The sequence below is a fragment of the Macrotis lagotis genome, chromosome 1 (assembly GCF_037893015.1).
Source record: "Macrotis lagotis isolate mMagLag1 chromosome 1, bilby.v1.9.chrom.fasta, whole genome shotgun sequence".
Classification (NCBI taxonomy): Eukaryota; Metazoa; Chordata; class Mammalia; order Peramelemorphia; family Peramelidae; genus Macrotis; species Macrotis lagotis.
Window position 1 is genome coordinate 131,556,356 of NC_133658.1, and position 27,890 is coordinate 131,584,245.

Below are 27,890 nucleotides of genomic sequence, written 5' to 3' on the forward strand. Positions count from 1 at the left end.
GAAAAGGATTTAAGCTCTGGGTAGGTGTTGAAGGGTGATAGTGGAAAACTCTGTAGGTAAGTCAAATGTTTATTGCTCTATACTCCAGGAAAATTCTGCCCCCCTTCTCCCCCCAATTCTTATCTCCTTGCCTTTGCTAACTGTTCCTCCTTCATTTAATTTCCTTCTTCCTCTTCTTCAGACTTGTTCATTTATTTCCTGGTCTTGAATTTAAGCTACTTTCTCCTTGAGGTTTTCCCTGGTCTCTACTTCTTTTCTTTACCCCAATTTGTAAAAGATCTTTATGCATTATGCATCTTTCCTTTGTTTTGAATCTCTCCAATGAAGCCCCTATTTATGTTCTTGCCTGCATTACCTTACAGACTATAGGATTTTAATCTAAATTTTGTATGTCATTTAGACCCAGAATCCATCATAGAATTGTAAGTAGGTGCTTAGTATATGTGAAGAATGAATAAATAGTAAGGAAAAGGCAATAGGTTGGGACAGTTCTCAGATCCCTGAAACACATGCATGGACATGGGATGCCAAGTTCATATCTTAAGATTAGCTTCTTACTGAAGATACTCAGAATTATATGGATAAAAATTGCAAAATGAAGGGATTACTGCAGCAAAGCTTATTTTTCTCTATAGAAGCAGGTCATCAAATTATATCAGTTTTTGTATCATTTGCATTTGAGGAATATCATCATAATAATAGCCAAGGTAAAAATTTGCTAGATCCAGTAGCTAATTCAATTTTGTTGGAAACAAAAATAGCTTCGTGGTAGTCCCTTCCTCCTCAGGCAAGAGTGCAAAGTTATCATTCCATCTCATTTAAGGTGGGGTGACCCTGAAGACCTGCTGTGCCACTCATTTGGCATTTATCATATAATTCTGTACTGTTTTATATTTACATGTTTGTAACCTTTCTGACACCCATCCCACCAAATCTCCTCAAGTCTCTAATTGTAATTGTGTTATGGAGTTGAGCTCTGCTAACTATAAGAATGATAGGGTTTTTTTTTTTAATTGGAGCAAATTTCAAAGATTATGATCTGTTTGTGTTTGGAATATAGTATGATAGAGTGGAATATGATACATGGGGTGTTTAAGATCTGTATTCAAATCTATTTTGGGAATTTATTTCATTTCTTTCAGATTTATTTTTCCCTATCATTGAAAAGGGGGGAACCCTTTCAATGCCAAACATTTTTATAATTACCATCAGAAGAAGGGTTACTTTTACCAATACCATCACAGTATATATATCTCCTTAACTAGATTGCATACCTTTGTGGGGGGAGAATACTACTTTCTTACCCAGGCTTGTGGGGAGCAGTTAGTCAAATGATTTTGTACTAGAATTAAGAATGATAACACTTGACATTTTTATGGCATTTTCCTGTTTACAAAGTATTTATATATATATTATCCAAGTTTGGTTATTACAGCAACCCTGCAAGATGGGAATCTTGTTTCCATTTTGTGGGTGAGAAAACTATTCCAAGAGGTAGAATGACTTGTCCCTAGATCACACAGCTAAATCCTTTCTGACTTCAAGTCCCAAATTTAATCCACAATGCTAGGCTGCTTCTGATTGAAGTTGTCTTGGTGCTTCATGGCTTCCTGGGTGGGAGGAAAGGAAGACAGTGAAAATGAGATAATATAAAGCCTGGCCTCTGCTCTTTTTTGTTTTTATTTTTCCCTGGTCACTGAAAAAACAAGGCTTAGACAAATAAAACAGGATAGTTCAGTACAAGTAATACATGATAAAGAGAAACTGGACTGATCCAAGCTACATATGGTCTTTTGTGGTTAGGGAAGTAATAAAAAAGGTAATTGAAGAATGGACTTACCTTGGCTGCTACCCTTTAATTATGCCAACAAACTCAGTATTGTTGCTAAGGTTATCCATCAGGAGTTAGCCCCAATATGGAATGTATTATCAACCCAGGAATGAATTGACAAATAGCCACTTCTATTAAGAAAAAAAACCTTTTATAAGAGATTAGCACATTCTGGTCAACAGACTAAATATAGTAAAAGCTGCTATATCCTGTATTTATCAGCATGACAATTAATTGTTATAATGATAACCCAATAGGGAAGAGATAATATTTAGATATAGCATATTAGTGTTGTATATTTTATTATACAAGGTTATCCTTATGTAATAGGCTTTAGGGGCAAACCTCTTTTTTTTTTTAAATTGGCCTTATGTATAGTATAGATGATAAGAGTGGGAAATGAAACAATAAACTATCTGATTGGGAAATGTCTTTATCTGGGTCTTGGGGTGCAAACTCATCAAATATATTACCATTGCTAAGATCATACCAATAGTTAGAATAGAAGTCAGCATAAATAAATCCCACTGTATCATATTTAAAAATATGGTTTATTATTGTTATGGAAATTCATCTTATTTTTAGATTATAACTTCTTTTGTGGATAAAGAAAGTTCATCATTTTATGGTCTTACCTTTCGATAATAGGCCTCTCTGAATTTAGCCCATTTTGTCTATGTAAGCATCTATGAAGAGCTTTTTCTAGCTTGGGTTTTGAGCCTGTTAGAACCATGGGTCAATCCTATACCACAATGAGGCACTAGTAGAGGACTTTAGCATACAGCTCTGAAGCCACAGAAATTGGCAGTATCATTTTGTATAATACAGCAAGTTAAAGTAGAAGAGATACTTAACACCTTAAATTTAAAGGCCTCTCTAAGGAACCAGGATCTTAGGAATTTTGTCTGTAAATCTAGAAATACTTGCTTGGTGGTTGTTATGCTTCATCTGGAGCATCCTGGATATCCCTATTTTGGGGTCATGGTACAGTGTGTCCAACTGTGGCTAATCAGACCAATATGAGCTTGGAAGCCTCTACCACTGGTTGGACACAAATAGTTCACGTGAACATGTGGAGTGGAGGTGTCTCTAAATTTGCATCATCTCTTTTTTTTTTAGCTGCTGTAATTCTGCTTTGCTTATAGAGTAGAGTGACTTCTTTGATATGAGCACTCCATGCTGGGCTGGGCTTTACCAGTGTTTTTCGTGTCCTCAGAGAGAGTGAGAAAGTGTCCTTGAAATACTTGGCAGGTGGAAGAGCAAAATTCCATTGTTCAACAAGCATTTATTAAACATCTTCTTTGTGTTATGTAGTGGGATTGCAGAAACAAAAATGAAAACAGTCCCTGTCCTCAAGGAACTGACATTCAACTAAATCACTTCTAGATCATATAAGACTGTAAGACTCTTTAAGATCTTAGTTCACAACAAATGTTCTGAGCTTCCTTCTATGTTAATGTTAGTGGTCTTTTTTTAATTAGCAAGGGGGCCTGATGATGATGCAAAATGAACTGTTAGAAAATTCTAAAATAACCAAACCTTTGATTCTCAGCATCATTCTAAGACCCCTTTGCTTTTTTATATTCTACTTTTTATACTGTGAGACTTTTAAATTAACCTTTAAGGGTCAAGGGCAGCTAGGTGGTGCAGTGGATAGAGAACTGACCTTGGAGTCAGGAAGACCAGAATTTGAATTCGTCCTCAGACACTTGACACTGTGTAACCTGATTTCTTCTCATCCAAGGCCATCTCCAGTTGTCCTGATTCATAGCTGACCACTGGACCCAGATGGTTGTGGAGGAGAAAGTGAGGCTGCTGACTTAGGATAAACCACCCTCACTCAAATCTCATTCATGTGCTTGTCATGACATCACCTCCCTGATGGACAAGCATTAGTAAGGACTGGACCTAGGGTAGTTAGGTGGTAAGTAGAGAGAGTGCTGGCCTAGAGTCAGGAAGACTAATGTTCTTGAATTCAAATCTAGTTGTACTGTCTAGGTGACCCTGTGACAAGTCACTTAGCTCTATTTGTCTCAGTTTCATCTGAAAATGAGTTGGAGAAGAAAATGGCACATCACTCTTAGTATATTTGTCAAGGAAAAAACCCAGATGGGGTCAGATGTGAATGAAAAACAACACGGAAAAAAAAATCCTTTAAGAAGATAGAAATCCATGTTAGCATTTTTAAGCATCATAAGAATACTTATACACAGAACTAGTTAATCAGGACTAGTTTCTTTCTAATTTGGGTTGTGAATTTCTTGAATTACTTGAAGATGTATCAACTGACCTTTCAAAGTGTTTTAATATTTTTAGCCATAAAAAGCCATTTGAACATTTGAATATTTGCTAAAGATGTGACTTGCCAGGAGTACAGGGAAACTGAAACTAGTTTATCTCTCTAACCTTGTGTTTCTGATAAGGTGGATACTGAAAATGGGAAGAAAGGAAAATCATGGTAACAAATGGAGTAGATAATCTCTTTCCTCCCACCTCCCACCAGAGATAAGAATTCTCTCTGGATGGTTTCTCAAACCAAATGAGAAAGGAAGAGAGCTTTAATGCTTTTGGCCTAAATTCATCCGTTTGCCCAGATGCCTGATTTTGAATTAGAAAATTGTCTCTTTTCAAAACAGAAGGCAACATAGCAGAGAGTGATGAGATCTTGTATAGGCAATTTGATGGAATAGAACATTCCCTGGATTGGGAAACTAGGGAGCTAGGTTGACATCTCAGCTCTAGCACTTGGAGCTTGAGCAGGTGAATATGTGGCAAATGATATGTCTATAGTGGTGGTAGTGCACCTCACTCCAAAGCAGAACTGATACCCTTCCAGTCCTCTAGAAAGACTAGTTCATTTCTTCAATATCTACCCTTTCTTCAATTCAATCTTGCATTCTGAATTTCTGCACCACTCCCCTATCTATTCTCTCCAAGGTCTCCAATTACCTCCTAATTGTCAGATCCAGTGGCCACCACCTGCCTTGAATTTCTCTGATTTTCACACAAACTTGACTGGTATAGTTCTCTTCTTGTACTTCTCTGATGGTTTCTTTGTCTTCTGACTGCTCAGATGTGTAAACATTACTTAAAGACCCTATGCTCAATTTTCTTCTTTGAGCTCTTACATCCACTCTTCAGGTTTCAATGACCACTTGGATGATGTCAGACCCTCACATTTGTATCTACAGTCCCTAATTTCCAACTACCTGCTGGACATTTTCACCTGAATGTTCCACTAACATTTCATACTCAATAGATTTAAAAGGTATTACATGTCCTTTCCCCTAACTTTCAAATTTGAAACGGTTCTGCCATTCACACTTTTATATATCCATATTTAAAACTTGTTGAATTATTTTCATAGACTTGACTTCCCTGCCTGGAACTGGTTCTTTCTTCATTTCTACCTCAGAATCCTCAGTTCTTTCAAGCCTCTGAACAGATAATTTCTACAAAATCCCCACTCCCTCCCTCCTCAGTTATCATAACTGTGGCATCTCTTCTTCACTTTGAGAACCCACATACTTTGAAGGAATGGATTGCATCAGTTTTATCTCCATATAGGCAGAATAGAATTCCTTTTACATTGTAGATTGTATTGAAATTGTATTGAAAGAGTTGTCAAATTCTGTTAATATAACCTGATCTCTTAGATCTGCTCTCTCCATCCAGACCAGGCTTTCATTATGTCTGACCTTTACTATCAGTTTCATAAGATGAGAATTTACCCTCTTCCCTTCTTTGTTGAGATTGGTGGGGACAGGGGTCAGGAAAATGGAATAAAGATAGCATCTGACTTGATATGTTTGTTAATTTACCTGAAATATTTTTTTCTTATCTCATTCTTTGTTGTTGTTGTTGTTGTTTTAAGTTTTTGCAAGGCAATGGGGTTAAGTGGCTTGCCCAAGGCCATACAGCTAGGTAATTATTAAGTGTCTGAGGCTGAATTTGAACTCAGGTACTCCTGACTCCAGGGCTAGTGCTCTGTCTACTGTGCCACCTAGCCGCCCCCCTCATTCTTTGTTTTAAGGGATGACTTTCTGCATGGCAAGGTGAATAGGCTGAGGGAGAAATTAGCTAATGAAGGTGATACAAAAATGAAAGATTACTATAAATGTTGATCTTTGTGAATTTTAAGCACCTTCTAACCAATCTTTGAGAATTTCTTTCCCTTATAGAGCTAGTCCTATCACCACCTTATCCTCAAACACAAATTATTTTTTTGTTGTTATTGTTCTTACTCTCAAAAATACTTTTAATTTTAAACTAAAAGTTGAATTGTAAAAGTCTTCTCTAGGTTTTCCTCTTTCACTTCTCACTTTTCTCTTTTCCTTCTTTGACCCTTGCTCCCATCTCTTCCAGATGGTAGCATTCATGATTGAAATTTTACCTGTTGTAATATTGGTCTCAGTTCCACCTTTTTATTATATTTACTTTTTAAAAAAACTAACTGATACATCATTTTTCTTCTGACCTGAATTACATTATCCTCTAAGCTGGTTCTGCTTTTAATGGTTTAAGAGCCATTAAAGAGTCAAGCAGAACAAATCATTTTCCCCTTCTACATGACAGACCTTCCTATATTTGTAATATTATGTCCTCCTTAGCTGAAAACACAGAAGCAATGAAAAAGTGCATCAACTTCTCTACCTTAATTTTTCTTTTGTTCTTTTCTCTCCTTCTTTATCTATCTTAATTCCTTTTGAATTAAGAAAACACTCATCCATGGTCTAAGAATGTGGGTCTTCCCATATATATCTCAGTGATACCTATTTAGCCAAATTTGCCTTTGTGAATTAGCAAGATCAATCAGATTCTATCCATAATGCACAATACAGTTGTGTTTAGACATCTGAAGGCAAGGCCTTTATTACTACTTTCTTGGATTTTATCTCTTGTTAACTTCTGGATGTTTCCTATACTTTTCTTCCAATAATGTTACTATTCTCTGTGGTAGTTGACTTGCTAGTAATATGCCCAGACTGTTTTCTCCTTCCTCCTTCCATTTTACTTTATAGCTTTTCTGATTAGATTTACAAGACTCTAGGCAATAAACTTATCAGTCTTTGTTAAGTGCTCCTGTACTTTATTCAAACCATAATCCAAAAGTCTAAATCCCATTCTTTGATATCATTATATGAATCTAACAGATCCCCTCCAGCTCTCAAATACTTCTATTCCAAACTTTGAAGAGAAACCATGGGTTCATCAAAAAAGATAAAAAAAAAAATCAGGATTAGCTTAGAGGACATGATTTGGAGGGGTAGATACCCAGAAAAGGGACTGGAAAATCTTGTACCTCCATCTTTTATTTAGTCAGATTCCCTACCTTTCTGTCTCCATCTCTTCCCCACCCCACCCCACCCCACCCCATCCTATCTGGTCTACCAGTTCTAAGTTCCAGAAGAGTGGTTGGTTTCCTTTTGACATGTTTCCTCTATAATTTTTCCTCTTATTACATAGACAAATGGTGTGAGTACCATAGATTGCTGGGTCATGACATAAGGATTCCCAGAAGTGGTGTGCCCATTTCTTAATGGCTTTAGACCTAGCAGATTTCTTGGAGAAAAAAAATTCCTAACCTGTAACTATGAAGCTGTGTATATCTTACATACATTTACATTTGTCTTCTGAGAAGGGGAAGAATGTTCATTTTTGACTAATATTTTGGACACTACATTAATTTATGATCTCCCTTTTATTAGAAGTAAACCACTTTTGTTTACTATCTACATAAACAATTATTCCCTGAGACAACACTACTCTCCTATAATAGTTTAAAGAACCCCCAACTATTTCCAAGACTCCTTCCACCAAAGTATATTCATAGCATCTCATGGCAGAAAGGCACTTTATTTTTAGTTTTTGATTTTTGCAAGGCAATGGGATTAAGTGACTTGCCCAAGGTCACACAGCTAGGTTAATTATTAAATGTCTGAATTCAGATTCTCCTGACTTTAGGGCCGGTGCTCTATCCACTGCCCAACTTGTTTCCCCAGAAAGGCGCCTTTAAGTTCAATCCAATCCTACCTCCTCATTTTACTATTGAGAAAATTAAAATCAGGAGAAGGGAAAATTATTTGCCTAAGAAGTTAGAATTTGAACTAGGGTCTTCTGATTCCAAATCTATTCTGAAAAGGCCAGATTTAAAAGGGGATGCTTTGCTTTGTCTTTTGTTTCACAAAAATTCATTCATTATTTATTATCTATTATATATCAGGCGTTATGTTCGACTTTGAAGTCTAGAGAAGAGATGCAAAGATAAAAATGTTTTTATCCAATTCCCAGAAATTTCTCTGGGGATAAGAAGACTAGGTATCATCATGTTGACCATCTCTGATTTTTATTGTTGCAAAGAGACCTTGAATCATCTAGTTCAATTCCTTTATTTTACAAATGAGAAATAGAAGCAGCATAGTAAAGGAACAGAGCTGACCTTCTAAGGAAACCAGGTTCTGTTCCAAACCCTTTTGTTTTACAGAAAAGGAACTGAAATTCAGTGAGAGGAACTGACTTGCCACATAGACACAAAGCTAATTGGCCCCAGCTAGATCCCAAAGCACCCAGTCTCTTACCTAGTGTTTTTTCAGAGCTGTAGGAGTCAATAGTTGGTAGATGAATTGAAACTTCTCCATATGGGAGAGGAATATAATTCTTTCTGTCATCACATGAGTAATGGTTGTAAAACCAAGAAAAAGCTAGTTTGAGTTTAGGAGACCTGAGTTCAAGTAGAGGTATAGTGGAAAGGACATTGAAGGCAATTTGAATATAGATCTCAAGTTTGCTAACTGAGAAGCTGCTACTTGGATATACAATCTTAAGGAAGTGACTTACCTCTTTGGATCTCATACTGTACTTCATCTGTGCAAGCAAAAGAATTGGGCTAAATAATCCCTTGTGTTCCTATACTTCTAGGAACCAGTGATTTCTGCCTCTGCGTTGATTAAATGGGATCATATTTGTCCATATGTTGAAAAAATATGAAGTAGTTTTGTGATAGAAAGTTTGGGAGGGAGGGAGTGGAGTAATTGATATTTATTGAGTAATAATAAATATTTGATAATTATAAATAATCTTTAGTTTAAATATTTTTTCCATTAATCATAATTTTTGCAGCTACATTCCAGTTGTGGGACATCTGAGTTATTGCTGTTTGTGAGTTTTTCCCCCTCTAGTAATGAGTATTTGTAAAATGTATTTTAAAAAGCAAACTCACTATAAATTCCAATACTGTAAGAAACCTGAGGATCACAGTGTTTTAACTTTTAGTTCACTTCCAATTTAATATTTTATGATTCTGACTAAACCAGGCTCAAGTAGAATTGACACTAAAATGCAAGTCTTGTGAATGACCCCTTATAGTCTCAGTCTAATATTGCTTCTTCTTGTATCAGTTTTCCTCAGGAATTCATTTTAGGCTAGAGTTAATTATGGTTGAAAATTTCTTCCCTCTGTTAATGATTAAATTAGAAATCCTAAACCAAACTTAATTCTTATTCTCTAGATTAGAGGCTTATGGACAAATTTTTCCTCCATTATGCAAAGTATACAAGCTGGGGAGAGGTTAAGTAATGGGTCCACAGGAAAATGATACCAGCCCCTTCTCAATCAACTCGACCTTTACATCATCATACCTCTATTTACTGTGGCATTGCTTTTTTTTTCTCATCTAGCTATAAGGAAAGCTCAAGATAGGCTAAATTTTCCTGGTATGGAGTACAGTATTAGTCTTGTGGAAAGAGATTTGCAGTCAAGAAGGCCTAGGTTTCATTCGTCTTTTTCATTAACTATTTACTTAAGTGATGCCGTCAACAAATAACTTCTTTGCTGCCTCCCCCCCCCCCCATCTGATAAAATAGGTTTAGTCTAATTTAGGGGTGGAGCCCTGGGCCATATGAGGGCCACAAAATCATGTGGTCTTTCACTGCCAAGGCACCTGAAAGCGGGATTCAAAATTTAACAAATCCTAGAGCTTTTTAAGGGTAATTTAATTAAAATGTTTGACAAAATATAGTCTGTTATAAATAGCCAAATGGCCCTTGGCAGAAAAAAGGTTCTCTACCCCTGGACTAGATGATCTTTAAAAAAAGTTCCTTTGTAATTTTTGTGCAACATGTTGTAACTTTCTCTTGCAAAAGAATATGATATGAATCTTAGAATGCCTTATGCATAGATAAAGCTGTGGTCTAAAAGGGGAAAGTGACTTAACAGACAGGATAATATTTATAATTTATAAGTGATATATAATTTCCATTTGGTGTTATTAGGAAAATTGGCAGGTTGAAAATTATGAAAAATCATAATTCATAAAAGAAATACTTGACCTTTTTCAGAGGCTTCTGTAACATTTGATCTTTATATTTTATAGTGAATAAAAATCGGTTGTATCCAATGTCAAACCATCCTTGAGACTATCACCTTTCTATTTTTCTTCTAGAAAGAAAATATACTGTTTCTATATTTCTTATGGCACATATATTCCATTATATTATCATAATTGATTTAGTCTAATAGATGAATACCCTCTTAATTTCCAGTTCTTTGCTACTAGGAAAAATATGCTGCTCTATTTTTGTATATATAGGTTATTTTCTCCTTCCCCCCATTTAGTTATGGGCTTAATGGAAGGCATTATTGTGTATGTACAAGTTTGATGAATTTCTGCAACTCATCACAGCTATGGGGCTCTTAAAGTACTAAATCTCTTATCACTCCTATCTTTGTCTTTTGATAATTTTATTGCTTACAGTAATCTAGATTTGAGTCAAGGACGATGATTGAACTCTCTCCCAAGGGGGAAGAGAGATGGGGATCTCACATTTTGTCAATGACAAAGTCAGAAAGTGAATTATCTCTTGCCAGTGATGACAGGAAATGAAGGCATTCAGAAAATGTCATGTGCTTAGGTGACCTTGTCTTCTGGAGTAAAATACCTTCTCCTAAAGTACTTCCCATTGCTTCTCACTACCCTCTTTTAGACAGATATAGGAAGGAGTGTTCCAGCTTGGGACCATGGGCATGCAGAGGGAGGCCAGAGAGGATATGTTAACCCATTTTATAATAAGAATAATTAAAAACTCTCTTTTTGGTTCTTGAAGATTTGCAAAATGCTTTCCTCATAATAGCCTGGTGAAGTAAGAATTTCAAATGTTATTGTTCCTTTTTTTAGACATGAAGTAGCTGAGACATAAGTCAGAAACCTTCAGTGACTTTGTCCACCATGACCCAACTGATTTGAAACCCAGTTCTCTTGATTCCATATCCAGTCGTGTAGAAAATCAAATTCTACAGTGGAAAAATTTATTGAAAGTTCATAAATGCCAAGTCCACTCCTTGCTCTTTGGCTTAGGAAAGTTGACCTCTGTCATGAAGATGACTTCTGATTTGGGGATCTTTTACCTCCTAAATTATCCCGGCTTTAGTTTAATTTGGACCTCTGTCCTCATGAGAGCATCAGTCTGGCACAAAGACAAGCCCCAGCCACCTTAATCCCCACAGAGTAACTAGCTCAGCTCATTGAATGTGTTCAGAAATTAAGAGTGCTGATAGAGGCAGTTTGTCTCTTTTTTTTGTTATCCCCCATGACAGATATTTAATCAACCAGCAGCTTTCCTAGAATCCTACTGAGGCCTAAACTACCCAGGGAAACTCAGAATTGGAATATTCAGAAATGTTGCCTCAGGCCTATGGGGTGGTGGGGGGGAGAGGAGAAAAAGTCATACTAGGGTGAGTCCCAAGTTTTCTTTCCATAGCAAGACTGGGACTGCAGAGATCTATGCAAGAGACCTATGTAAGAGACAGGACCTATGAGAAGTAAAATTGCATTCACTGAGCAAAATCAGTTGCTTTTCTGAGAAGGATTTATACATTTTTTTGTTTGTTTCATAACAACCCAAAATATAGTCCTACTAGTTCTGCATGATGAATGCAGGATGACATTTGACTTTTTCCATGTAGAAGGTGTAATATAGTGGGAAGTGGGAAGAGCTCAGATTAGAAGATGCAGAACTTTCTGATTAGTTTATTGTATAAACTGTCCAAAGGCTAGTGTTTAAAATTAAGAGATCTGGGTTTTAGGCCCCAGTTTTTCCATCCATCAGACAGGGCAGTCAAAGTATGATCTTCCAAGCTATAAAATTCTTCAGCCTAATGTGAGGAGATCAGGGAGGCAGGTTGACTTTTGAGGCCTTTTCCTCAATGTTATAGGTACAGGAAGCAGGTCTGAATCTGGATGCTTAACAAACTTGTTGATTGAATCAGTCCTTTTTCTAAATTCCCTAAATCAATATAAATTAACTTCATCATAATTTTCCATCCTGAAATGAGCTAAAAATGATTAGGAAATACCACTAAGTGATACTTTGGGTAAACTCTAGTATATCCCTAGAAGATAGGAGCTATCCTGAACACATTCATGTTGCTGGAGGGAACTGGGTGACATGTGACAAGAGCTGCTTGAAGGTTACTCCTTTCATGGAGTCCCCAGCCCATCACAAGTGTTCTGTCAATCTCAATTTACTATAGGAATGTAAGTTCTTATGTAGTGTTAGTTGTATCGCCACAGCTTTTGTAACAGAAAGATTTTGTACATGACAGGTTGTATGGAAAAGTATTGGAGATAGAAGACGGAGGTTTCATTGGTGACTTTATTGGCCCTTTAATAAGGAAGTGACCTTAAGCAAGGAAAACCAAGATAAGAGGAAGACATTATAATTGGCAGGAGGGGAAATCCAAAAAAACTTCATGTAGGAAGATGGTTGTATAGTGGTATATACCACTATAGTATAGTGGTAATATACTTAGTCCATTGAGGCTCTTTTATATCTGCTCTAAATAACAAAGGCACTCAGATATTGGTCAAATATATTAACCAGCAATAGGAAACAAGATAGAATGGCTGTCTATTGTGCCAGGAATGCATGAGAGTATCTTTAATTCTGCCTCATAGTCTTCAAGTTGCAGCTCAAGCACCATCTTCTGGACAGAGCCTTTCTTTACTGATCTCTCCAAATACCAGTCAGTACTTATTGAGCATAGCTCTTATGGGCCAGGAGGCCCAATCTTAATGGGGGAGGCTACATACAAGGTAATGGTACAAACAGATAGCCAACAGAGAGAAAGCATTAAAATTAAGGAGGTTTGGGGAAAGCTTCCTATAAGAGTAGAATTTTAGTTGAGACTTGAAGGGAGCCAGGGAAGCTAGACTGTTGAAATGAAATGAGTGAGTGTAGGAATACTGCAAAAGAGGGGAGGGCAGGGCAGTTTATGAAGAGCTTTGAATTACAGAGTATTTTTTTATTTGCTCCTAGAGGTGATAGGGAGCCACTGGAATTTATTGCGTAGAGGGTATTCATGATCAGACTTGTACTTTAGGAAGATCACTTTGACATGCATCTAATTACCATGTATTTAACTATTCTTCCACCCCAGGGGTTCACATGGACTGTATTGGTCTGATCAACCTCAGTCTGAAACAATATAACTTGTGCTGTCATTTTGGTCCTCTTTACTAATGGGCAAGAACCAACCATACACATTTGTATCCGTTCTCTTAGAATGTTAATACTGTGAGGGATTGTTTTACCCTTTGCATTTATATTTACAGTCAGTAATTTATTGATTTCATGGAGAGGCAAATTGTGATTGTCCCCAGTAATGCTATCAGGTACCCAATAGGTACTCTAGGAATCTCTAGTGTATTTTTAAACTAAATTCAACAACTATTTTTACTTTCTGTCCCATTATCTTAAGTCACCAGAACTTGTTTTTATGACAGGACCTCCTTTCTGGAAGTTCCTTTTCAGAGAATCAAGAAAAAAAGGGTAGTTTGAAATGTGACTCATTGAACACTATATACCCTTAGATAAAAGGCTAATCATAAACTCTATTCTTTACAGAGTAGTGGTTCTCCTTCTATAATGAGAGGTAGGTAGACTTGTTCAGAATTTAGTACTGTCATTATTCTATGAATTGTTTCAGTAGTGGAGCTGGATTATGTTGAGCCATCTTGACTCTCTTTCTGTATTTTTCAAAAGTTCTGTCTGGGAAGAATTGGGGTTTCAATGTACATCTGGGAAGTTCCTTTTGTACTTCTAAGGTTATTGATGGAAATGGAGCTTGGAACTTTGGTCTTTAGTCTGTTATCCATGTTTATTTTTTACAACTAAATAGATTATAAGCTCCATGAGAGGGAAAGGTTATATCTATTAAAATGTTGACACTGTGAAGGGATTATTTTATCCTTTGCATTTATATCTCCATTGTTTGGCACAAAGAAGGCAGTTAATAATTATTTGATCTCAATTGTGATTGCTTCCCATCAATGTTATCAGGACTACTGCCATCCCCAATTGACACTCTAGGAATCTCTGGTGTATTTTTAAATTAGGTACAGTAGCCAACTTTACTTCCTGTCCCATTATCTTAAATCCTTCCTCCTTCATTACTACATTGAAGGTACTATGTAAACATATTTTTGTTTTTGGTCTGTGGTGGGATTTCCTCCTCCTAGATTATGTGGTTTTTGAGGGTATAGAATGTATTAATCCCACATAGATTATACCTTTTAAAGCTGTATTTCCCAATTATTGTTCCCTAAATGCCCCCCCCCCCCCACCAATGTATAGACTAAGGGTCCTTTTTTAAAAGGCTAAAACTGATTCTTTCTCCCTTATCAGTTCTTATTTCACTTCTCTACTCATTTCCAATCTCTGCCTTCCTTGAGCTTCTAAGATCCTGGGACTGTGGGAGATCAAGCCCTTAGATAGCTAAGAGTTCTCATATTTGTAGTAGTTTTATCCTATGGACTGGTTTGGAAATACTCACTTAGAGGTCCTTGGACAGTGAGCCACCACTCTGAACCCACTTCAAGCTTCCCTGGCTCTACTACCTCTTCCTGCCATTTGGTTTTCTTCCTGCAGTCTTAGTTTTTATTTTATTTTATTTTATTATATTTTTTTAGGTTTTTTTTTTTTTTTTTTGCAAGGTAAATGGGGTTAAGTGGCTTGCCCAAGGCCACACAGCTAGGTAATTATTAAATGTCTGAGACCAGATTTGAACCCAGGTACTTTTGACTCCAAGGCCAGTGCTTTATCCACTACACCACCTAGCCGCCTTGCTGTTTTAGTTTTTAAATGAGAAAACCAGAAAATTCAGAAAATTGAAGCATGGTAAGGTAGTTGATCTAGGTTTCAATCCCTCTTCAGCTTTCAATGAATCCTGGGTTCATGCACAGAAAGTACACTGCATGTAAGATTCTACTACCAGTGGTTTGTGTACTAAGTTAAAAAGCATTTTTTTCAGAGAAAGGTGCAAGGAAATACATTTTCTTTTCCTCTCTGCAGAAAATGGAGATTTCCTTGCTCTGGACCTTGGAGGAACCAATTTTCGTGTGCTGCGAGTAAAAGTAACAGACAATGGCCTGCAGAAAGTTGAAATGGAGAACCAGATCTATGCCATTCCTGAGGACATCATGCGTGGCAGTGGGACCCAGGTAGGTCTCTTTGGGAAAGTTTCCAAACTCCACATTCTTAAGGATCATCTGATCTTCCTTTTGGAGAAAGCCAAAGAGTGTGCTTCCAAGATTTTGCTGCTGCCTCATTTGTCCTGACCCTAGCTGCCAGAAGCTCTTGCTTTCTGAATGATAGAACCAGGAACTCATCTACCGCCACTGACTCTTAATCCAGTACCCATTCTGTAATAACAATCTGACTTCCTCCTAAGTGTCACCCCTGGAGCAGTTGGACATGTGAGTTTGGATCTCAGGGCAGAGAAGAACCTTTAAATTCTTCACTGCAGGACTTTGCTCTTGTCTATAAGCTCTCCTCATACTATAGAAGTTGGAGAACATTTTTAGGAGACTAGGATTTTTATGTTCAAAGTTTAGGTTTTTAAATAGAAGTGGACTGGGTGGGCTACAGTTATATGGGGGTGGGGGTGGAGAAAGGGGAGGTTATTTCTTTTTTTAAACAAGTTTTTTATTGTGAGATAAATCATTCTCCTGTAGAGTTTCTTCACCTCTTAGAAAGGGAAGTGGTGGTGTCTGAGCCTGTCTCTTCTAGTTTTGGTTCTTCCCTATTGCTTGACCCAGAAAACTGACCTGCTGTCAAGTACTGTCTCAGTCTTGCTATTCTCTTAACCATCACTGTCTATCTAGTTCGGTTTTGGTTGATCTTCTTGCCCCCAGTTTCTCCCCTCTAATGCATCTACCACATAGTTGCCAAAATGGATTGTTACTACCCTCCAGTGATCAGTCCTTCAGCATTTCTCTTTCCCATCAAGCAACAGATTAAAAAAAAACAAACAAACCCAACAACCTCAAATATTTGTGAAAAGGCTTAAACTTTTATCTTTCCCTATGGAATGAAAAATTTTCAAAAGTTTGGGGAATGGGGTATACCAAGTCCTAAGCTAGGGCTGATAAAGAAACTCCTTGCCTTCATGAAATGTACAGTTTAGCAGGAATGATTACCACTGGGGCTTTGTAGTGAGGGGCAAAGAAACTGGATTTAAGAACCTTCATTTTTCTTCAGAAATGAATGTAACTTTTTTTTTTTTAATATGAGAACAAGTCAAGGAAAATTTGATTTTAGATTCAAAATAATTTATTTTAGAATGAAAGAGCAGATCTTTTCAGACAGCAACCAATTAACCTTGGATTCTAGACTTCCAATTCAAGATAGATTAGATAATCTCAACTCTAGTTATCTACCAGAAGATCAGGATGAGGCCATGTGAAAGATGTTGCTTAATTATTAAATGGTATTGATAGGAAGGAAACTTCATCACTAATGCTGAGTATAGAGACTGGAGAACTCAGAAAACAAGAGTAAATATAAAGACAACTGATTTGACTTTGCAAAAGTTCTGTCTGAACTAACCTCCTAGGCACTTAAAAAAAAAAAAAAACTAATGGTAATTATAGTTATTTATGTGAATTACTTGCCATTTATATCTAATTACTATGCAGCAAAACAAATATGCATCTCAATAAATATCTTATTTAGTTTTAACAGTTACCTGCTAGTATGTATTATGCTGCTAGTATTATGGTATTATGCTGCTAGTGTGCTTGGTTATCTAAGTCTACAATTAAAAAAAAGACACCTTTTTCTTTCACTAGTACTGTGGAATTCATAGTAGAAATAAATCTAGATTTGTAGCCAGAATACATGGTTTGAAGCAGTGAAAGCCCTTATCTTTTGAATAGATATAGCCTCTGTTCTTGAATCTTCCTGTTGTTTCTCACCTTTCCCATCATTCCTTTTCTTCCTCCCAACCAGTCAACAAGTATTTAAACTTTTTTTGTATATCACGCACACTATGCTTAAATACTGAGGTTACAAAGAAAGGCAAAAGTCAAGGAGTTGAGGGCAGCTAGGTGGCACAGTGAATAGAGGCAATGGTCCTGGAGTCAGGAGGACCTGGGTTCAAATTTGACCTCAGACACTTAATGATTCCCTAGCTACATGACCTTGGGTAAGTCATTTAACCCACTGTCTTGCCAAAAAAAAAAGTCAAGGAGCTCATAGTCTAATGGAAGAGACAACATTTTTAAAAAGTTTCAGAATAAGTTGGAGACATCTCAGAGGGAAGGAACTGGCAGAAGGGGGACTTTTAAAGGCTTCCTGAAGTTTGAATAAGCTGGCCTAGTAAAAACTATTCTACTTCCTTTTGTTCTCTTCCTAAAGTTCTACTCAACTCCATTTATCTGGTTGGATAGCTTTGCTCAATTTGTTTCACTTCTGCTTTTTATTTTTTTTTAATCATTTTTATTAGATGATATTTTTAGACCTGGAAGGGCATTTTACAGATTAGGAAACTTGAACTTGCCTGGGGTCACTCAATCAACTATTGGCAGAGTTTGGGAGCCTCTTCTGCCTAAGAGACAGCTCACTTAAGTGTCTAGAGGGCTGCCTTGGAGTCAAGGATACTTGGCTTCAAACCCAGAGCTAGGTGACACATGGATAAATAAATCCACAGAATCTTAAACCATAAATTAAAAACTTGCTTGACTGCTTCAATCATCTGCATGATAGAAAAAATTTCCACATTAACCTTTTCCGCCTTTTGCGTAAGGGCAGTGGGGTTGAAAAATAGGACTGTGTTGACCTCTTCATCCATTTTCTGACATGGCTAAAACTAAACTTTTCTAAAATTATATAAAAAGTATAACAAGTGATTTACAAAGCACTTAAAATTTATGACAACTTTGCAGCGTTACTTCATTTGAACCTTACTGCAATCTTGTTATTAGAGGTATCATAAATCTCACTTAAGTGATGAGGAAACAAACTTTTCAAAATGACTTGCTCTTGAATACAGTTATACTATATTATATTACATATTACATATATATATTTATTATACACAATACAGTTATAATATACCCCAATGATCCCGGAAGAAAAGTCAATGCTAAGTGGGTCACTCTGTGGTCTTTGTGGGGTTTAGGTATAAAGAGACTGATACCCAAATATAAAATAAATATACATAATTATTTATCTATATATATATATATTTGTGAATATAAATATGACTTTATTTCAAAAAGGTATAGAAACTTTTAGCTTCATCTCTCTTCTCAACCCCAGTTCTCAAGCTTTAAGTCTTATCTTCTACCTCATTTAATCTTTTTCACTGTTCTCCCCCCTCCACCACCTGCCCTTTCTTCTTTTAAAGTGCATATGTCATTGGGGAGGGTGAATCCTTAAGCCTCTTAAGGGATTTATACCCCCATTATTATACAAGTGGGGTGCATAGAGCTAAGAGTGGAAAAAGAGCTTATAGGACTGCTGTTGGGGGAAACAACTTCATAATTCAATTGTATCTTTTATTTGATTGCTAACCTTAATTTCTAATATAGGGTTTGGGTTAACGTGGGAAGAGGGACTTACTTTAATCTTGCTCATAGATTTTCAGAGTTTATCTTCAAACCACATTTAAGTTTCATGTTATTTGCAGAACCAGGTGTTGGGCAGTAGAAGTCATATAAAATTTAGATAGGACTGTGTTCTTTCCTGAGGAATAAGACCCAAGCAGAAATAAAATAATAAATATCCAATTTGAGGGTTTGTATGGTATAGTGGAAAAAAGCCTGAATTTGAAGTTAAAAGAACCTGAGTTAAATAAAATTCCTGTTCTGTCACACTCTTATTTGACTTTGGGCCTCAGTTTACTTGAACTGAGGACCCTTTCAATTTCAAAATCCATTATCCCAATGCATGAGACAAGTTATCACATGTAGAAAGGCACTTCAGGAGTCACTCATGAGTCATTTTTAGGACTTGCTTATTTTAGAATAAGTTAAGCTTTTACCTAGATCCAGGAAAAGGGAGTTTTAATATTGTGCAAACAAAGGAAAATTTCAGTCTTATCTTTAGAGTGGAACCTCAAGAATTTTAGGTAACTGAGATATAGCACAGTTTCTTCTTAGGCTCTGTGGTTACACATTAGCAACTGACGTGATATTTTCAGAGAAATGTCACTTTTTTGAGTTTATGAGGTAGGTAACTGCAACCAAAATAAATCTACTACAATGAAGAAATAGCATGTGTGTGTATGCACAACCACCCCAGTAATAAAACACACACACCCCAGTAATATAGTTTAGAAGAGCAGTCAGAGGCACTAAGAAGTTGAATAGCTTGTTCCAAGATCACACAGAAGTCTCAGAAGAAAGACTTGAACCCCATGTCTTCTTGACTGGTCTCCTATGCTGCTGCTCATAGCTCTTCTAGGAAAGAACTTTTAATTCTAAAGTTGCCAGTCAGCAGAATTTCCTGCTCTCTCTCTCTCTGTTATAGCCATTCTGCTCCCCTATAATCTACTCCCTTTAAAGTTCAACTAATATATAAGTATTGTAGGTAGCTGACTTATTAAATTACTTGGATATAGCATGTATCCAAGTCCCTCTTTCCCCTGTACTTATTCTGGAATATTGTATATTATGGTTATTTGTTTATGTCTTATTCCCCCTACCAGACTGAACTCTGAGATTGACTTATCTAAACATATCTTTGATCCTAGACATTATGCTCTACATACCAGACACTTAAATCCTGTTTCTGATCTCAGATAAATCATCCTTGGACCTCAGTGTAAAATGAGGCAGCTGCAATAAGACATCTATTTCTTAGCTCTGTGAGCATCCTAGCTCTGTGATCCTTTGATACACATTTGAATGAGTGAATATTGTATGACACCATGCTTATAGGTTATGTTCTGTAGGAATACTTTCCTTATGTGTTGATGGTGGCATTTTAAAGTTAAAAAATTTTTACTCCTTGGTTAGTATATCTTTGAAATAATTTTTCCTCTAATGAATTGGAAGCAGGATTTTACTATCATCTGTTTTTTTTTTGAGTTGCAGATTATTTAGTTTAATTTCCCTCCCATTTCAGGAATTGTTTCTATAGCATTATCCAATCTTTATTTGATTCTTGCCAGTCATGGGAAACTGCCTATTTTCTTTTTTTTTTCCAATTATATCTACAATAGTAGTTTCTACCTTTTTCTGAATTTTACAATTTTTCTTCCACCCTCCCTTCCCTCCCCCATCCTCCCACAGAAGGCAGTTTGATAATCTTTACATTGTTTCCATGCTATACATTGATCTAAATTGAATGTGTTGGGAGAGAAATCATATCCTTGAGGAGAAAATAAAATATTAGAGATAGTAAAATTATATAGTACATAAGACACTTTAAAAAAAAATTGAAGGTAATAGACATTTGTCTTTGTTTAAATTCCATAGTTCTTTCTCTGGGTATATATGGTATTATCCGTCACAGGTACTCTAAAATTGTCCCTGATTATTGCATTGATGGAATAAGTAAGTCCATTAAAGTTGATCATTACTGCCATGTTGCTGTTAGTGTATACAATGTTCTGCTTCTGCTCATCTTACTCAACTCAGTTTATGAAAGTCTTTCCAGGCTTCTCTGAAATCCCATCCCTCCTGGTTTCTAATAGAACAGTAGTGTTCTATATGTTCAGACATTGCCCAATTGATGGACATTCACTTGATTTCTAATTCTGTTACCACAAACAGGGCTGCTATGAATTTTTGTACAAGTTATATTTTTGCCCTTTTGCATGATCTCTTCAGGGTATAGACCCAGTAGTGGTATTGGTATGCACATTTTTATTGCCTTTTGGGCATAATTTCAGATTGTTCTCCAGAAAGGTTGGATGAGTTTGCAGCTCCACCAACAATGTATTAGTGTCCCAGATTTTCCACATCCTTCCAACATTGATCATTGTCCTTTCTGGTTATATTGACCAATCTGATAGGTGTGAGATGGTACCTCGGTGCTGCTTTAATTTGCATTTCTCTAATCAGTAATGACTATAGGTAGCTTTGATTTCCTCAGTAAATTGCCTTTGCATATCTTTTGACCATTTGTCAATTGGGGAATGGCTTGTTTTTTTTATTATAAATTTGACTCAATTCTCTATATATTTACTGTCTTCTAAAGGGGTTGCCAAAGCAAAACCAGAAAAGAGTGACTCATTCAGCATTTGAGTGAAGAGAAGGCTTTTCCCTAAATGTTTCTTACTGGCACTAAGAGAGTTGCTTAGATGGGGCAACAAGAAGTTTAACAGAAGAAGGAAAGAACTACCACAATTTATCAGTCCCATCTCCCATCTAGCCAAGGGTTATTTTTGACATGAGCATCAAGGGAAGCCCAGATTAATCTGTGTCTATAATAACTTGACATGTCCAAAATTAAGTACCCCTAGACACACTATATCAGAGTTTTTCTTTATATTAAATGAGAAAATTGAGGCAAAGCTCTTGTTCTGATTCAGAAGGATGGTTTGGGCCACCTGTGATGGGAAAAGTACTGGGTTTCTAATTAGAAGACCCCAACCTGCCACTTAGTTTTTCTTGTGACCCTGAGCAATTCATTCCCTTACACTGGTCCTCAGTCATCTCTTTAAAATGAAAAGACTGAACTAAGTGATATCTTTCACCTGGAAATTCTATGACCCTAAATAACTTTTTTTTTTGCCCTGATAACCCCATTTATCTATAGCTCTTTGACCATATTGCTGAGTGCCTGGCCAACTTCATGGACAAGCTACAGATCAAGAATAAGAAACTCCCTTTGGGATTTACCTTCTCATTTCCATGCCATCAGACCAAGTTGGATGAGGTAAGACAAGCTCTGGAAGATCTCAAGATGCACTTTTTTGGCAGGAAGGCATATGTCTGGAAGAGGGTTGGAGCAGAAGTGGGGAAAAGAAGAAGAGAAAGGACCAACCACAGACCCTAGATGAAAGGAAGTAGGAAGTTGTGGTGGGTAGAAGTGGGAAAAGGCTAGCAGCTTCTCCCTGCCTAGGACACATAAAAATGCTTGATTGCCTGGAAAACTAGGAATTTTTATTATGGCTAATGGGAGAGAATTCTTTAATTCAGGCCCCTGGATAAGAGTACCAGGAATTTCAGCAAGATTTCTTCTGTGAGGGCTTTTTCCTTCTGGTTGAAGATCTCCTCCTATTTCCCATACTTTCCTTTGTGATCTTACTGTCAAATAAAACCCTCACCAAGACATAAAAGGCAGAAAAGCCTAAAAAAGGATTCAACCTTGCCACCCAGGGATGGGTTGCCTTGAGTGACACCCTTGGATCCATACAACATTGTAAGAACCCAAGAAAGGCCTCAACCTTCTCTCACTTTTCCATTTTCTTCCTTTTCTGTTCCAGTGCCTCTCAGATCCCAGCACACTGTCTTACAAAGACATTTCTGTTCTAATTACTGAGAAACATTTCATGAAACATAGCAACTCTTGCCTCAGGTTTCCTGCCTTTTTTTTTTCTTTTGAGGGCATTGACCTTGTATTTCTTTCTATACTCTTGTTGACATGTTCTTTTTTCTTTCTTCAGAGTTACTTGGTTTCATGGACTAAAGGGTTTAAGTCCAGTGGTGTGGAAGGGAGAGATGTGGTGTCCTTGATCCGGAAAGCCATCCAAAGACGAGGGGTGAGTTAAAGGTTGGAGGTTTTATGGTTAGAAAACAACATTAGGAAAGAGGTTTGATTAGAGAAGAAATTTGAAAACATGGCTTTCCCTGGTTTCCCCTAGATTTTGATATTCTTGAAGGGAGAGGCAGAAAGACAGTGCAGTGACAATTCAGGAAAGCAGCTAATAGTTGGTGGCAAAAGGGAGTTTAGGAAGAAGGCCTAAAGGGAAGGAGAGGACTCTAGATGAGAGGATCACCTCATCTGCCAAACTAGGAAGAGAGAAGTGGGGTGTGTGTATGTGTGTGTGTGTGTGTGTGTGTGTGTGAGAGAGAGAGAGAGAGAGAGAGAGAGAGAGAAAGAAAGAGAGAAAGAGCAAGCTATTAGAAGAAAAATTATGAACAATTCCCAGCTCATCTTCTAGATCTGGAAGGTACCAAAGGGTCCAGTGCTCATATTTTATAGGAGTAGACAAAAGCTACCAAGGAGAAATTGGCATGACCAGGTTTCAAGTTTTGATCCTCTGACCCCTAGTTAAATGATCATTTTTGTGGTCTGAGAGAAGAATTCCTCCCACTTCAACTCTTCTGCCCAGATGCTGTTTCTTCTTCTCTATAGGTTCTTGGTGTCACTGTGGTGGCTTTAAAAGAAGCATATCTGTGTGTCTTATTGTAGGATTTTGACATTGATATTGTGGCTGTAGTGAATGACACTGTGGGAACCATGATGACCTGTGGCTATGATGACCAAAACTGTGACATCGGCCTCATTGTCGGTGAGTGCCCCAGAACACAGTGAGGATCTGTGATTCTTCTCAGCTGGTGCCCAAACCCCAAACTTCATTATTCTTTTAGATAGATTTGATGGACAAAGTTGGATGAGGGAATAGAAAAATCCTTCTGCTTCCACTTTCAAAAAAAACTCTTCACACTTTCTTTGATATTTCAAATCTAGCCTTTGGACAGAACAATAGGAGAAGGCTTCTAATGTGTTCTATGTGAACACATTGTGCCACATTGATAAGGTATTTTTGCAATCTAATATGGGGTATTTGAGGAAGAACAAATGACCAATCTCATATCAGGGATATCCAATAATTGATTGTATCCAAGGCCAAATTTCCTTTAGATCCTAAATATACTGTATATTCCCAGGTCAGTCACAAAAGTATTTATTGAATATTTACTTCAAACACTGTTAATACAAACAAAGGAAGCAAGAAACAGTTCTTGTTCATAATGACCTCAGTCTAATTGTGGAGCCAAGATAAGTATTTGTGCATGTAAGATATGAACAGAATCAATGAAAGTCAATCTGAGAGGATATTGTGTCAACTCCTGGAGGAGCAGCAAAGATCCTCCTATGACATTCATTCTCTTTCTACTTTTTCAATTTCTATAATCATTTATTAAGCTTTTACTTTTTTTTTTTTTGCTTAAATATCTTCTGTGTGCTAGTGAATGTGCTTGGGCTGCAAGAATAAAAGTTAAAACAGAATATTCCAAAAGCCAGTGCAAGTTCGAGCCATGAAAACAAAGATTTTTTTTCATTGTGGTTAATAACATGTACAGTTGTGAAGAGCTTTAAAGAATTTGTATTTGATAATAGACATAATAGAGAGCCACAAAGCCAATATTTTAAGCACAGTCTTTTGGTTTTGCATTTACTAACTGTGATTTTGGGCAAGTCCTTTCTCTAGACCTCAGTTTCTTTGTTTTAAGTGAGAGGGTTTGGCTAGATGATCTCTTCAACAATCACCTTTTATGATTCTATCTGCTCAGGGACTGGCACCAATGCCTGTTACATGGAGGAGATGAGGTACATTGATACGGTGGAAGGAGATGAAGGGAGGATGTGCATAAACATGGAATGGGGTGCCTTTGGAGATGATGGAGTACTCGATGAATTCCGCACAGAGTTTGACAGAGAGATTGATATGGGTTCACTCAATCCGGGGAAGCAACTGTGAGCACTTTTCTTTTTATGTTCTATTGGGGGTGGTGGTGGTGGAGGAAATTCATAATTAGGTCATTAATGATGATGTAGTTTTGGATGATAGGGGATGAACTTGGCAACACATTGACTATATACTCCAAAACTTCATGATATATACAAAGGAAACATGGGCCAAAAAAAGAGTTTGTATTGATTGCAATAAGGATTAAATGAGAAAGAAGACTAAAATAATTCTGATAATATAAGCTATATTTCCTACTCATCTTCTGCTCCTTTAATGAAGGGAGGGGGGCATTAACTTTTTTTATGGAGCTAAGTGTATTCCGAAGATTTGTGAAATTACCAAAATCTAAGGGAAAAGTAAGATGTCTTTATATTTACACACTTGGTTTTTGACCAAAGATCATCTTTTCTCAGCTGTGGTAGTACATAGTAGTTGCATTCATATCAGACTGAGAGGTTTGCCAAACTCTTTTCACTTTTAAGTTCTTTGAAAAGCCCAGGTGTGCTACAATAGAAATAGCATAAGATTGAGGATCTGAAGACTCCCAGCTTCAAATTCTAATCATTTGCCCACCCACTTGTGTGACCTCAGGCTAATCATTTGCCTTCTCCCTTCTGTTGCCTTACCTGTAAATGAATCTTCTTATTCTGGATCCAGTGGTTATTTTTATCCATTTCCAAAAATCCATTCAAGTAAAGGAGAATTCAAGATATTCTAAGATATGTCCTGTAGTCTCTGTAAAAAAAAAAGTTTCTGAACAGCTTTGTTTTGTGGTATCTTGCTCCCTATTTGGCCCATCCCTCTTGTTGCTCATATGCTTGCTTCCAGTGTAGCCTCAAACCTGTCTTTGACTACCTGGAAGTAGGTTTCTGAAAAGAACACCGTTGTGGTCTCCTTGTTTTAAGAAAACTAACTCATTTTACAAATAATGAAACTGAACAAATCAGTGGTATGTGATCATTTGTCATATATAAATGAATTCTCTTTTTGGCCACAAGTTTCATTACATATTTCCTTCTAATACTAAACCTACCAGATATATCTTCTAAGATTATAGCGACACAAACCTTGATAAGAATCTTTGAATATAGAATTGAAGAAAATGGTCATTAGGAATAGCTGGTGCAATGTCCTCATCTCAACAGATCAGGAAACCAGGAACTAGAGCAGGGAAGTGACACAGGTAGCTCAGTGGCAGAGGCAGACTTCAAAGGTCTTTTTCCCCCCATTCTAGCACCCTCTTCCCTAGGTCACCTCCTTAGTAAAACATGACCCATCTTGATTTTTGTGAAGGTCAGTGCCAGTGGAACCTGGAATATAATGTGCTCAGAAAGGAGAGGTTGCAGAATCATGTCTCTTGGAGCTTCTATGTGAGTAGCTCCCAACAAGTATTAGCTTGGGAATTCTCTTTTGGTATCTTCTATAGCTTGCATTGTCTCTTGATGCAAAGAAGTCATTCTTTCCTGGAATAGAATGTTTTCAAAAGCATAGCAACAGTGGCACCTAGTGTTGAGAAATCAAATTCTCTTACTAGCTTCCCTGCTCCATGACTGTGCTGTCAGAGCAAAAAAGGTTAGGTTGCTTTACTCATATCAGGGATGTTAAAAGCTCTAGGTGACAGTAACTCTTATTTCAGGTCAGTCAGTGATGGTGGTGGCATACTGAAGAGGCAGTTTAGATCAGTGGAAAAACACTTGATTTAGAGTCCAAGGACCTGGGTTTTAATCTCACCTTTTCTTACTATCAGTAGACTTGTGCAGGTTAGGTCATCAGTCTTAGTTTAATCTAGGTTAATTAAATCATCTTCCAAGTCTAAATCTTGTGGCCCTTCCTATTATTCTTTAATCTCATTTTTCCTCTTATATTCATGAGAAGGAAAGATTGGCTAAAAATGTTTTTGCTATCTGATCTAGAATCTTCCTTGACCTTTAAGGCTTGACTCTATACTGATTCTCAGGCATTTGACACTTTCTTCTCAGCCTCCAACTGTAAAAGTTTCAAACCCTCAGTTTAACCCCAGTGAACCCTCAATAGGTTCACTACTTCTCTCTCTATTTTTTGGTGAGACTGTAGAGCTAAGTGACTTGCCCAAGGTCACACAACTAGTAAGTATCAAGTGTCTGAGGGCAGATCTGAACTCAGGTCTTCCTGACTCCAGGGCCAGTGGCTCTTTCCACTGTGCCACCTAGCTGCCCCTCTTGTCTCAATTTATCTCTTCCTTAGATGCCATCCATTCTTAATAGTTCAACTTTTACCTCTTGAAATGATTTCCAAATCTGTATTTCTAGTCCAGCCCCCTCACCTATATCTCCTTTGGATTCACATCTCTCTGTTCTTTAATCTGTCCTGTAGGGCATATCTAACTGGGTATTATAGTGATATGTCAAAACCAGTATGTCTGAGTTCATTGTCTTTTCCTAACAAATTATTGCTTTCTGCCAAATTCCCTATTTCTTACTCAAAACAGTTCCCAGTCATCTTTGACTATTCACTTTTTGGTCACCTTCCATACTGAGTCTTGCTAATTCTTTAAAATGTTATTTTATTTCACTCCCCTCCCCGCCTTCCATTTCCATTCTGAATGAGATTACTGTCCAAGTCCTCTATCACCTCCTCTCTTCCATGAAGTGTTCCGTTCCACTTTGAATTTTCCCTTTTCAGTACTAATGGAACTTTCAATTCTATGCTTTTAAAAATGTTATTTATAACTTTCTCTATTAGAAAGTCATCTTTTGTCATTAAGAATTAAAAAAGGGAAGAAAAAAGTTTAGAAAAAACAATATTGAAGAAGTCAGTGTTTCACACCTGCAAAGAAATAGATTTCTTGTCTTTGGAGCTAGACTTGGCCATTATAATCTCCAACATTCAGCTGCTTTTGTTATTACTGTGTAATTTAATTCTTAAATCTGCTTCTGGTTTGAGTGTATCTGATGTGCTGCATAAATATTGGTATAGTGAAAAGAGCACTGGGCAAATACTCTGGTCTTTGGGCAAATTACTTCATCTTTCTGGGCTTTAGATCCTTCATCTAGAAATAGAATTACCAACTGTAAGATAGCTTACAGTTATAATATTTTTATACTTAAACATCATGTTAACTAATTTGTTGATTTTGATCATGGTATTACATGAT

At 36.9% G+C, this 27,890-nt stretch overlaps 1 protein-coding gene and 1 long non-coding RNA gene across 4 annotated transcripts in view; one reads left to right on the forward strand and one right to left on the reverse strand.

Moving 5' to 3' along the window:
• The window catches only part of HK2 (hexokinase 2), a 100,665-nt gene that overhangs the window by 51,987 nt on the left and 20,788 nt on the right, over nucleotides 1-27,890 (forward strand). For both annotated transcript variants that reach the window (XM_074208451.1, XM_074208445.1), the window contains exons 3-7: nucleotides 15,178-15,326; nucleotides 21,874-21,993; nucleotides 22,724-22,819; nucleotides 23,473-23,572; nucleotides 24,579-24,762. In XM_074208451.1, the coding sequence (XP_074064552.1) occupies nucleotides 15,178-15,326; nucleotides 21,874-21,993; nucleotides 22,724-22,819; nucleotides 23,473-23,572; nucleotides 24,579-24,762 (649 nt within the window). The remainder of the gene's footprint in view (nucleotides 1-15,177; nucleotides 15,327-21,873; nucleotides 21,994-22,723; nucleotides 22,820-23,472; nucleotides 23,573-24,578; nucleotides 24,763-27,890) is intronic.
• Nucleotides 1,367-26,220, reverse strand: LOC141503261 (uncharacterized). 2 transcript variants are annotated; one of them, XR_012472798.1, is made up of 4 exons: nucleotides 26,012-26,220; nucleotides 25,825-25,918; nucleotides 25,384-25,492; nucleotides 1,367-1,610 (listed from the first exon to the last, which is right to left on the reverse strand). It is a non-coding gene; the product is annotated as an uncharacterized LOC141503261 (long non-coding RNA). The 2 variants fall into 2 exon arrangements; XR_012472797.1 differs by having other exon boundaries at nucleotides 25,825-26,220.